Raw genomic sequence first — 13,820 nt, forward strand, 5'->3', positions numbered from 1 at the left:
CAACAAAAGTGATGGTTTGGTGTGGTATATGGGGTCAGGGCTCTAGAGTGCAACCAATTTGGTCGCAAATGCGACAGTGGTGCGACTAAAAATAAATATTTCGGGTAACAAAAAAAAAAAATCTCTGCATCTCTCCGTGTGGTCAACAACAGACACACATTATGCCCCTATCGTGGACTAAACCAATCAGAGATAGTCAGGGGCGGGACCTCACTGATTGGCCGTGGTCCAGTTGAAAGTGCAGGTTAAAGAGAGAGGTGAGTAGCTTGAATAAAGCCATATCAATTCATTAACGGATTCCACACAAAGACGTAAACACAGAACGGACCCGACGCATCAGAATCAGCTTTGTCTTTCTCGGCTTTCTCACCCGACGGCCCGTAGACAGACACGCTGTCGGAGCTTAGCGATTCTGATGCGTCGGGTCCGCTCTGTGTTTACGTCTTTTTTGCGCTGATTCTGAGCTGCAGGTTTTGTCTCTCTCCAACCAAAATTCGCCGAGCCAGCAGCAAAAGAAGCAGCAAACTACGCTTCACATTTGATCAATGTCGTCATGAATTTCCTCTGACTTTTGCGTTTTTGCTTCCACCATGATAAAAATTACACTTCCTGCACAGCTCTCTCTCTCTCTCTCTCTCTCTCTCTCTGTGTGTACTTCAGGAACAGTTTCCCGTCTCAAATCTCTGTTTTCTGCATTATTCATTCGCTTATTACCCACCAGTCTACCGTTGTTTACAGTAGGGCTGGGTATCGTCACTGATTTCTAGAATCGATTCAATTCCGATTCACAAGGTCCCGAATCGATTCGATCCACGATTTAATTCGATTCGATTCGATTTAAATCTGGGAAATTTTGACAGTCAGAAATATTATAATTCAGATCAGTACATTTACATATTTTTGTATCTATTAAAAGCAAGCTGACACACGCAAGACTTTATCCAAGGTGTGAGCATCACAGCAGAGGCCTTTGTGTCAAAGTAGCTGAAGATAAAACACAGAAAAACATGAAGGTGATTTTCCTGGCCTGGGATTTTATAAAAACATTCTGCAGTACATCAAAAACGAAAGAAAACCATTAATCAACACATGAACATTACCTCTGAAGTTACAGCGGTTTTATTAGAGACATGGCTAAGCGTTTTGCATTTTGCTTAATTTTAAAAAGTTTAAATTTGTTCAATATTGAACAGCAGAAATTAGGTTTACTTTTCGGAAGTAAGTAAAAGGGAAAAAAAAACGTTGGCAGACAGCGCTGTAAACAACGGTAGACTTGTGCATAACAAGCAAGCGACTAATGCAGAAAAGAGAGAGAGAGAGAGAGAGAGAGAGAGAGCTGTGCATGAAGTGTGATTTTTATCCTGAAAAGTCAGCAAAAGTCAGAGGGAATTCATGACGATGTTTATGTGAAGCGCAGTTTGGATCTTCTTTTGCTGCTGGTTCAGTCAATATTGTTTGGAGAGAGATCAAACTAACAGTCATATGATCAGCGCAAAAAGGGTGTAAACACACAGCGCGGACCCGCGGATCAGAATCAGCGAGCTGTCGGCTTTCAGCCCCGACTGTGAGAAAGGCGACATCTCACTGATTCTGATCCGCGGGTCGCGCTGTGTGTTTACGTCTTTGTGCAGAAGCCGTGTACCTGCTCTCATTTACTGTCTTAGCTGTTTGGTGGTTGTTGAAATTTTGTGATCTTTCACCTGAGATTCTGGCATTTCGGGCAAAATAAATTAATATTAAAAAATCGATTCAGGATTTTAATGAATCGATTTTACGTTATCCAAGCCAGAATCGATTTTAATCGATAAATCGATTATAAAAACCCACCCCTAGTTTACAGCGCTGTCTTTTTATTTTTTCACTTAAATGACCTCGGACAAGAAAGCCTAATTTCTGCTGTTCAATACTGAAAAAATTTAAACTTCTTAAAATTATGCAAAATTGCAGAATATTGCAGAATACTTTTAAGGTTATCTGCTATAAAAAGCCAGACCAGGAAAATCTCCTTCATGTTTTTCTGTTTTTTATTTTCAGTTACTTTCACACAAAGGCATCTGCTGGGATGTTCACAATTCTGATGAAGTCATACATGTATCAGTACTGATAAATGATCAGAATTATAATATTTCTGACTGTCTGAGGCTAAATTGAATCAAATCAGGACTTTGAGAACCGGAATCGAATGGATTATAGAAATCAGTGATGATGCCCAGCCCTAGTGAGCAGCCTAGCATGAGAGAAGTGGATGTAGCTGTGGGTAATAAGAAAAGATGAAAAGAACGATTGCTAACTTTTTTGTTAAGTTAAGGCCTGATCTGTCTGAAATTCATAGCCAGTGCTCTGACAGGGTGCCATCAATCTTTGAATGCTGAAAAAGCACAGTGTATCCAGGAAACACATTATATGCTGCAATAAATGCACTGCCCAAGTGTCCCCTCTCAGCAAAAGACAGCAGCAAACAGGTCGTCAGAGGAGCCAAGATGATGATTAAGTTTAACATTTTCTACAATATTGACAAAGCACTTTAAGCACAAGTTTGTTAGTTAATAATTTAGAAATGAATATTGTCTGTATGGACTTCCCCCCCAAAGAAAGTGCACATGTAAAACTGCGGTGTTAAGCGATGCGGTTGAAAAATTTGAGTGCGCCTAACTTTTGTGCCGGTACGCCAAAATTTTTAAAGTTAGGCGTACCGGTGCACCGATGTCAAAAAGTTAGGCTAGAGCCCTGGGGGTACAATGATAGTGGGTCCATTCTTCATCAATGGAAACCTCAAGGCCTCTGGATATTTGAAATTGCTACATGATGACGTGTTTCCCTCTTTATGCACTGAAGCTGGCACGTTCCCTGAGTTTTTCCAGCAACATGGTGCACCACCACATTATGGGTGCCAGGTCCGAGCATTCCTAGATGAACAGTTTCCTGGAAAGTGGATTGGTTGTCGTTGGCCAGTTGAATGGCCCCCAAGGTCTCCCAATCTGACCCCCTTAGACTTTTATCTTTGGGGTCATCTGAAGGCAATTGCCTATGATGTGAAGATACGAGATGTGCAGCACCTGAAACTACGGATACTGGATGCCTGTGCTGGCATTTCTCCTGCGGTGTTATTATCAGTGTGTGAAGAGTGGGAGAAGAGGGTTGCATTGACAATCCAACACAATGGGCAGCACATTGAACACATTTTATAAGTGGTCAGAAACTTGTAAATAACTCATGAAAGAATAAAGTTACGTTGAAACCAAGCACACCATTGTTTTTCTTGTGACATTACCAATAAGTTTGATGTGTCACATGGCCCTCTTCCTATTGAAAAAACAAAAGTTGTATCCAAGATGGCCGACTTCTAAATGGCCACCATGGTCACCACCCATCTTGAGGAGTTTGCCCCCTCACATATACTAATGTGCCACAAACAGGACTTTAATATCACCAACCATTCCTATGTTATTGCGGTGTATCCACCAGATAAATGGCCCACCCTGTACAATACAATAAAATGGAATATCTTTATTGTCACTGTCACTGTAGCTGAGTGTGGTTTGCGGCTCATCTCTAGAAGAGGTCTGGGGCAGGGTGTGGTGTCAGGAGAGGCTGACCTACACAGCTGATCTCCATCATCTCATCATGCCTTCTCTATTTGAGTAGAACTCCAGGAACTGACAGAGAGGAAAGTGGAACAAGTTGCAGAGAGCGTGTGCTTACCGAAGAAGCTGAAAAGCTGCACAACTGCCGATGTACATAAAAGCATTGTAAATAAAGGACTATTGATTCTGCCACACTGTGCAAGTTGGATTCAGCTTTTCACAGACATTTTACCATGAATGTAGCAGCTTTGAGTAGCCATTAGAGGAAGTGCACTTTAGATTAACAGCTTTGTTTATTAAAGCTCTACACCACTTATTTATTACATGATCATTTTGCTCAATAACACTATAATGCAATGCAAAAATCCCTTTAACCTTCAAATGGATGACCTATGATAAGCATACACAGCAGTTATATAAAGTGGATACATTTTTTATAAGAGTTAATGTTATACATTTGGAAGAACTGGCTTCAGCAGATGGCTGATTATAAATTATAATCAATCAATCAATGCAAGATTGTAGACCTGTTCAAGGCTGAAGTGGGCCCCAAGACAATCAGCAAGAAGCTTGGTGAGAGGATGACAACTGTTGGTGCAATATTTCAGACATAGAAAAAATAGTAAACTGACCATCATTCCCCCTCAGTCTGGAGTTCCATCCAAAATCTTGCCTCAGTGGGTGAAGATGATCATGAAAAAGGTGATTAATCAGCCAAAACTACACAGGAGGAGTTGTTAGTGAGGTAAAGGTAGCTGGGAATACAGTCACCACAAACATGGTGCTGCTGAGTATGGCCCAAAGAATTCAATTTCAATTTCAGTTTCAATTTCAGTTTTATTTATATAGCCTCAAATCACAACATCGCCTCGAGGCGCTTTATATTGTAAGGTAGACCCCACAATAATACATACAGAACACCAGAGAACGTCTTCTTTGCACATAGGGTCATAAACGGGGTCATGGACCATACAATCATTGCCGAGATTCTTCTTCCCTCAGTGAGAAAATAGCCCGTGGATGGGTCTGTCAGCATTACAATGACCATGCTACCAAGGCAAAAAAGGAGTGGCTAGGCATCCCTCTGTGAGCAGGAAAAATGCTAATGAGGCTCATTGGAGCTTATCCCAGCTACCATAGGGCGAGAGGCCCTGTACACACCCTGGATATGTTGTTTCAATGTTCAATCTTGTGAGTTGTATATGTAGAACACTAAGATTAAACATGGAAACATTTAAGGAGTAGGTGAAAAAAACATTGAATATATAATTCTTGTGTGTAGTTTTGTAGGGTTGACCTTACAATATAAAACACCTTGAGACATCAACATTAATAGACAATATATTCACTAATGGAATAGAAAACAAAACTGAAAGTGGACTTCGAATTAATGACATCAGTGATCAAATCCTTTTATTTGCAGTAGCAAAATAAAGGAATTATTGGAAGGACAAAGAACAAAATAAATTAAAAGAGAAACAGGTGAGATCAGAGGGGTCATGAATGCTTTTAAAAGTGACCTGCTTAAAAAAAATAGTTCTGGGTAGTTAAATGACCCTGTGTATTTCACTAATATTGAGACAAATATTAATGATACTGGTGCTGTTGTTAATGAATTTATTAGATTATTTGTAAGTCTTGGACCTGTGGGGTCCCGGGCTTTGGTTTGTGGGTTGGCTGCAGAGAGTGGGTGGTGTAGCAGGTTCGGGGGGAGGCTGGCTGGCACAACTGGCAGTGATAATCTGATCCGGTCTCTCCAATGTTTCACGCAGTAGTGCACTGGGAGTGCACCGTGCACCGATGCTGCTACCAGGGAGGGGAAGCTGCAGGGCATTCTCAGGAATCCCCACCAGTCCCTGTGATCCTGGTTTATTACTCTGGATTATTAAATAGAAAGATCTGTTTCTGTTTAATAAGCAGGAAACAGAGCTGATTCTTTCTATTTATGTTAGAAATAGAATATAAATAGAAAGAGTTGTTAATAACCTTTTAAAACAGACTTAACCTCCTAAGACCTGAACTCTTTCATGGCATTTTTAATTTCTCTTTGCTATTCGGGCTGATTGGGACCCGATGAATGTAAAAACAAAGAATTTCATGATTTAGTTATTTATTTATTTATTTTTACATGATTTTTGTTTCTGACTAAAATGAGATCCACATATGAGGACATTCACTTAAAATTTCGATAGAACAGTGACAGTATAACGTCCTCGTAAGTGGATATCAGGCCCTTGTAGAGCAAAATTTAGTATTTTGGTCTAGACAACCCAAAATTTGATGTCCACATATGTGGACACCAGGTCCTATAAATTAAAGAACAGTGATGACTACCAGGAAATACCTGTGGCAGGTCCTGTACAAGAAGCTGGAATTTAATCCCATGGCAATGATAACTGATTAAAACAAGCATCAGGAAGTCTGGAAAAAAACTGGAAACACTTATGCAAAATGCTAAAACATGACTTAATCAAAATTTCATGTCCAGTACACAAAAAAGGGATCATCCGTGTTCTCTCACTTCTCTAATTCACGGTTGTGGGGGGCTGCGCCACCGTTGTCATTGATTGGTTTCTAGCCATGTAAATATGAAGCCTCTCCTGCAGAAAGTGGCACAAAGCTGCTCGCTTGCATTTGGAAAAATGTTTTGAAAGAAGAACAATGTTAAAGCAAGCACGAGTTAATAGTCAGTTCTTTAATAGATACGGATTGTCTTATTTTAAAGTAAAATAATGAATTAATCTCTTCCCTTTCTGCCCAAAATAACATATAGGAACATACTGGGTGGTTTAATGTGTATGATTATAAATAAACCAGTACAAAACTCACTGTCTGAGTAGTCTGAGTACACCACACCTCCAGCTCCCTCACCTCAACTGTTCAAACTGGAGTTAAGCACTTTAGTTGTAAATTATAAGAAGTTAATGTTTTTAAAAGTCTTTTAGCATTTTGAAATTTGTGGACTATCCTTTAAAGCTTGGTGGGAAACCAACCAGTTTAGATGAACTGGTGAAATATTGATTATGCCAGAACGTTGCTGCTGGCTGCCAACGTCTCTGTTTGAGGTAATACTTGGTAAAGGATATTTCAAAAACTGTTTTGAGCCTTCATGTATATTTTTGAGCCTGTGTAGATTAGAAAAAAATTCAAAATACAAACTTGTGCACACAGTTTTTGTTCAAAGTAATTCAGTTGAAAGAAATCATTAAAAGCAGTGACAATCATGTCCATGATTTCTGATGATAACTCTACTGCAGTTTGGAGAATCGAATCGAATCTTTACTACCACACAACTACAAGACTCACGGCCACATTAGATACACAATATAAACTCACACACACACACACACACACACACACACACACACACACACACACACACACACACACACACACACACACACACCGTCAGACTGGGTGTCTGGCTCCAGCAGATGACAGGCTGGACAGGAGCAGCTCCCCATCTCTCGCCATATTAGAGTGACACATGGAAACGAGGCTCCCTGGGTGTTTGATGCAGCCCTCTGAACTCTGGCTGAACCTCAGCCTCTGACATTTTCCAACATGTCAGGTCTGATTTGAGTGTATGAACTCCTAATAGTCACACACAGTTAATCCATATGATTCCCCTCTCCTATAGAGCACAGAATGAATTTCCAAGTGAAATATCCATCATCCAGCATGATATTTAAAAGCATTTCTCTCATAACAGCTTGTTTTCATACAATTTAAACCACCGTCCTTCACCCTAAAAAATTATTCAGGGGCTTAGTAAATATCATTATAATTCTAAGTTAGATGACCTTGATTAAATCTTTGAAAATCACAAAAGTGTTATCTTGAGTTGAAAATACTGAAAAGAATGCTTAAATTTTCAACACCAGTTTTTGAGTTGAACTGAGCTCTTTTGTTCAAGTTTATTTAAAAGAAAAAATTCTGTATTTGAAACACAGGGTGCATTATTTAAATCTACTCAATATATCTCATAGAAAGTACTCATAATAACTGAGACACTGGTATTCATACTTATCATTGGCTTTAACTTTAATTATTAATGGTTCAAAAATCAATATAATTTTGTCCCCCAATACTAACTTAAAACTTTGAGTAAGACTAATGACCTTTGGCATGTACCGCACGCGAGGAGCATGGCCTCATGGGAGATTTTCTGCACGTTGAACGAGACAGACACACATCCACTGCAGACTTGGTAACGTTTTCAGGTAAGTGACCAATTCTTACATTAGCTGTCTTTATCCACACCGTTCTTTTATAACATGTTCTGAAGAAAGCGTTTGTCATGGTGGCTCACTTTTCGCAGCGTGTTTGTGCACGTTAATTTAAGTTTTCAACCCGTCTTCCAGTCAAGGCGGCGGGAAACCGCGCCCTTTTATCCTTTTACGTTCTGAGTCGCTATCTGCGTTCCGGGTAATTTGACCGGAATGTCCCGGTACCAGCGACCTGACCGTTTAATCGGGGTCATTTTAGGAACCACGTGAAAGCAGGTGTGCTCAGACATTTCTAGAAAATGGCCCTGTTGAGTCGCGGTGCGGGAGCTGCGGTAGTCACGCGGCCTGACTCACTCTGTCAGGTTGTTCAGGAGGAGATGAACAGACGTCATCAATGGCTTTGGTAACTAAGAAGACCTGCCCGCGGAACAGTTCATAGCAGCAACCATGCTGCTTAGCTTTCTTGTTCTATGTGGGGTCTTTCAGAGCATATAAGACGCTGCTTTCAGCTTTGTCCCGAACAGGGCCAGTTTTTGAGAGAACGCTGACAGGACCGCCCGGGTCAGCAGATTACCTCATCCAGGGCCGGTCCAAAGTACTATGGGGCCTTAAGTAAATTTAGACTGGGGGCCCTACTTCCTTTCAGATCCCAGAAAATAATGAAAAAAAAAAGCTTTGGTCCTTTTGGTCAAGCCAAAAGTACCATCATTTCCAGTATAGTTAGTATATAGTTAGTATAGTATAGTTCCAGAAACACTCAGTTTATTTAAATCCAGGTTGAAGACTCACCTATTCTCTGCTGCATTTGAATAAAGCACCAAATCCACACTTTTAAGCTTAAATTTCAAAACTTACATTTAACTACTGATTTTATCTACTGTTGTGATTTTGTTTTGATTTTATATACTGTTTTGTTTGTTAGTTTGTTTGTTTGCTTGCTTTAATCAATTTTAAATCATGCTTTTTATTTGTTTTTGTTTCTCTGTAAAGCACTTCGAATCACCTTGTTGTTGAATTGTGCTATACAAATAAATTTGCCTTGCCTTGCCTAGTTACTCCCAATTTACATAAATAAATGTTTATTTCAATCCAAGCTAAACTTTCTTATAAGAGATTGGTGTTATGGCAGATTACTCAGTGACATGTTTTGTAATGATAAAGTTTTGATTTGTATTTTTTCAGCACCATCTTCACCACCAGGAAAAAAATCTGCATCAACTACAAAGTAAAGCAGGTAATTTTACTCAGAGGACTTGATGCGTTAAATTTTGGAAGGATATGATATTGTTTTATACAAGCTGAGTAGTGGATGGTGATACCACCTAAATATTTATACTGGTTTTGTGGTGGGTTATTTTAGTCATACAAATGCCAAATCTAAATTTTGAGAATTTTTCAGTTCGGTAAATATATTGATGAGTTCATGGTCTGTCATCCAGTGTCACCATGAGTATAGGCGCAGCCCTTTAAGTGGGTATTCCCCTTGTGCGCGCAGCACTGAAGTATTTTAGTCCACGCCCACCTGCTGTGTGGGCCTCACCCTGGTCTAGTATAAGTTACGGTGAGACCAGGAAATCGGCTCTACCGTTTTTCTTCAGCCAGCCAGAAGATGTCCAGCGAGACCATCCGTCTGTGTCCATCCTGCCAGACCGGCTACATCATGTCGTATGACCGACATGCCGTCTGCGTGGGCTGCCTCGGTCCTCACCATGCGGACCTCGCCCTCACACCTTAATCCTATTGCTGCTCCTGTTAGCTCCTCCCGCCAGAGGAAAAGCAGCGGAGGTCAGCCTTTTTCAAGGCTGATGCTGAGGAGGCATTCCCACTAAGAGAGGCACTCGCTGGAAGAAGCCATCGAGTTCTTCGATGGTGGGCCGGAATTGGATGATTCCACCCACCGTGAGGAAAACGGCAGTGGTGGCAGCTCCACTGCCTCCCAGCTGGGCAGCCTGGTGACAGAAGGGTGGATGAGCCGACGCTCATCCACCCCTGGCCTTCACATGTCGGCAAGGACGCCGCTCCCAGTTGTTGGTGCGCTGCTCCTGGATCTGCCTGGCATCATCCAGGAGGCAGCTGGTGAGAAGGAACTTCCCGTCCCTCAGCCTGCTCCACCCCCATCTGATGATCTGGCGGGAAGGTATGGCTCCACTCACTCTCGTTGCCCAGATCCCATCTGGCCTCAGTTCCCAGGGATGATGACCAACCTCTCTGAGGCAGCAGCAGAGCCAGCGAAGATTAGAGCGCCGGTCTCTACCTAGGGCTTCACAGAGGGCTTCACAGACCGGAGTTTTCCGCCTGTTCCCCCTCTAGAGCCGAGCCTCGCTTCAGTTTTCGGCACCAAAATGACCAAGGTCGTTGGACAGCGACCGGCCCATCCCGCCAAACTTGACCAGCTGATAGCAAGGTTCACTGATCACGCACATCAATGCACTGTTCAGTCAGCTGCAGTGACTAACAACACTGCCTTGCTAGCGTTTGTCATCTCCAGGAAGGTGGAGGAAGCAGAGCTGCCAGAGGAGCTGAAAGGCTTTCTCTGTAAAGCCGCTGACACGATTCTGAATATGTGCGCCACTTCAGCGGTGTGTTCCTCTCGCATCGCTGCCTGGCAGACGATGGTTCAGAGGGCAACCTGGCTCCGCCTCTTCCCTCTAAGATTATACAATCTCACAGGGAAATAGTGCAAGCAATTCATGACATAAAATTTAGAAGCTTAGTGGAAGATAATACTTTATGTTAAGGGTTTAGTCTGCATACTGAACAACTCCACTTATATGGATTTATGTCTGGATGTGTAAATTAATCTTTTGCATGTTAGAAAATAAGGTCCAGGTTGCAAAAAATGGTAGATTTTTATTTATTTATTTATTTTTGATTGAATCAGAATTTTGGCCTTCAGATTTTTTGTCCTCTCCCATCCAGGTCAGTGCAGCGTTTCATAGGATCACGACCCTGAACCTTGAACCAAAGTTCATGTCATCGTTGGACTTGTATTCATCCAAACTCCTGTCCTTGTTTCAAGCCAAGAAAGGTGCTGCTGGACAACGCCACAGGGCACAGTTAAACCTTCTGCTTCAGGTAAGGAAGATTGCATTTTCTAACCACAAAAACGTTCCAACACAGCATTGAAGAGGCCCTTCCACTAAAAACGGCTCTGTTCAATATTTTAGCTCCACAGGTGTTCTTACCTTGATGGTGGGTGTGAAAACAGGTCAACAACAGAAAAAAAATAGTTATGTTTAAGCTAGAAATGGTAAGTCATGTTTTAAATGTGCAAATTTTGCCTCAGTTGAGACTTCCTGTTTTACAGAGTGGAAATTCCATCGAGAAAAAACGAGAAGTCATCATCAGATGTTTCATTGACCATCTGGGAGAGGATCCAAGTGCCTTAATCAAAACCTTTGAGGTTGGTGCAATAAATCTGTTTTAGGAATATTAGTACCGTATTTCCCGGACTACAAAGCGCACCTGAATATTAGCCGCACAAGCTAAAATCAGGGGAAAATCCTGGTTTGTACATACATTAGCCGCACCTGACCAAAAGCCGCAGGTGTTTCAATGTTGACTTATCATATGTAAGAGAATATGCACAAAGGGATTTGTCAGGAAAGAGATGGCTGTTTGGAGACACACCCCTTTTATTAATATCTTGAAAAACAAGTTATGGGTACATATTTGCATAACTTTTTAGGTATATGTACAAGTAGCGGTAATTACAAGTAGGACACATGTACTGTGCTTCATAAATGAGTAACAAATGTAGTACATAACAATAACCTGCAGCACACCAGAAAAATAGATTCAGACTACCTTTTAGGCTCAGGTGCAGCGACACGGCTTTAACAAGAAGAAAAGTCAGTCCTTCACCACCATCTTTCTCTTCTTCCTGCGCACTGAAACCACCAAAGTCCTCTTCTCCAGTGTCGGAAACGAACAGGCTCAGGATGGCTTCGTCATCCACTCTCCGCTTCTCTCCTTCGTTGTCACTTTCAAAACCAAAGAAATCCTCATTGTCAGTGTCAGAGTCGAACACCCTCAGAAGGGCCGTGGCGGTGTCCTCTCCATCATGCAGCAGTCCAGCCCTTCAAATCCGTTGGTGATCGTGGATGTTTTCACACTGGACATGTGACCAACATACCACTCTTGAACCCCGATACTGTGTGTCTGATCACATGCCCTTCCGCCAGGCAACAGCGGAACAAACAAAACAAATCTTACGATATGACAAAAATCATGGACAATCCATAGAAAAGCCGCGCCTGACTAAAAGCCGCAGGGTTCAAAGCTGGTGCAAAAAGTAGCGGCTTATAGCCCGACAATTACGGTAGTTTATTTTAGCTTGTGAGATCATAGAAAAGTTTTAAGATACTGTTCTAAAGAAAAAAAAAAACACTTCAAAGCATACAAAAGAATAGCATTTGCATTTGCTATAAGATTTTGGAGCACAGTGTCTACATATTATGAGTACCGGTGATGTCATACAAATGAAACTTTTTGTTTCAATGTTTGGAAATATGTGAGCTTAAAACAGTTGTTTCTCTTTTTAAAGGACGGTGCTGATGCTGTCTTTGTTGAAGAGGCTTTGGCTGAGGAGGTGATGAAGATTTACCTGCTGCAGAATCAAGACAGGTCAGGCGAACCTACTGATGTGGGTATTGTTATTGAAGGCGTTACTGTTCTGGGCAAACTTGGGAATCTGAGCAAAGCCTGTTGCTATCTTTTGGGACTGTGCTATGCTCTGGATCTGAAATACCCCAAGAATTTCAAATGCACATTTGAAGCATTTCGAAAAGTGTTCATGGAGCTGGATCCAGGAAACCTTTCTGTCAAGGTTCAAAGACTGAAAAATGACCTCTGTTCATTGTAGACAAAATTTCACAGGGCTGTTCTTAAAGTGTTAGACTTGTTAAGTGACATGTAATGCTCATCAAAAGGTTCAGTTGCGACATTACATTGTTTTGACATTCCTGTTCATAAATAATGTTTGTACCATAAACTGTGTTTTTGTATTAACTTTCCAGATTCACATTAAGGTGTAAATGGGAGAGTATCATTATGGATGTTTTTTGGTCACTCTTTAGTTATAATCTTCCCAATTTTTTGGAATCAAAATAAGATGTTCAAAAACTATGTCACAGTGCAAATGGTTTTTTTTTTTCACGATTTATATCTTTTTGGGATCTTAATTTTATTTTTGTCATTTGACCTTTTCTGAAAAGGTAAAGCACTGCGTTCACTTGAGCCACTTTTATTCTTTGTTATTCCCAGTTTTACAGAGTTTTATCAAGCATGCCAATTTGGATGCAATTTTATTATATAAGGCTGTTGTGACTGAAATTTTATCCAAGTTTTATCCACTGAATGTAGAACAGATTTCAGCTCACTGTGTTCAGAGAAGGAATCTGCTAAATGTGTGATTCACAAAAAAGCTGTTTAAAATAAATCATTGTGAACAATGTTGAATTGACGTGGTTCTTTTTTCCTGTGTGTGTGTGTGTGTGTGTGTGTGTGTGTGTGTGTGTGTGTGTGTGTGTATAAATAAAATAAACACTTAATTTAAGCAAAAACATTAATTACAATTAACTTAAAAATATTAAGTAAATTGCACCATTATTTAAAAACAAATAATTGTAATGGTGTAGGTTAAATGTGCCAAGCCTTTCAGCATTTCCTAATTAATATTTTATGTAGTTTGAACTTTTGGTTACTGTTGTTTTAACTTAGATTTTCAATTGTATTTACTCAATTTTGTATGTTACTGTAACATCTTTAATTGTTCATAACAACTTATTCCATTTTAGTTGGATTTACTCAATAAGGTTTATTTAAGAGATGTGATTGTTTTTGCATTTACTCATTATTTTTGAGTGTAAAAGTGTTGCACCAAAATATTTAAGTAATTATCAGTTTTAGTTCTTAGAGTGTTTGTTTTAACTTATACTGGTCTTCTTAACTTTGGATTACTTTGTGTTTGATCGACAAAGTAATGTTTTAAATGACTAGCATTTTG

General features: G+C 40.5%; 1 protein-coding gene across 1 annotated transcript; it reads left to right on the forward strand.

The window, feature by feature from the left end:
• Positions 1-7,766: 7,766 nt before the first annotated feature.
• On the forward strand, positions 7,767-13,273 carry LOC309691193 (uncharacterized protein). The gene is made up of 5 exons (XM_082508790.1): positions 7,767-7,807; positions 8,996-9,047; positions 10,733-10,888; positions 11,121-11,216; positions 12,360-13,273. Exons 3-5 carry the CDS (start codon positions 10,784-10,786, stop codon positions 12,675-12,677), a joined length of 519 nt encoding a protein of 172 aa, XP_082364916.1. The 5' UTR covers positions 7,767-7,807; positions 8,996-9,047; positions 10,733-10,783; the 3' UTR covers positions 12,678-13,273.
• The last annotated feature ends 547 nt before the right edge of the window (positions 13,274-13,820 follow it).

Source organism: Aulonocara stuartgranti (genome assembly GCF_965226115.1).
Source record: "Aulonocara stuartgranti genome assembly, chromosome: 16".
NCBI classification, from domain to species: domain Eukaryota; kingdom Metazoa; phylum Chordata; class Actinopteri; order Cichliformes; family Cichlidae; genus Aulonocara; species Aulonocara stuartgranti.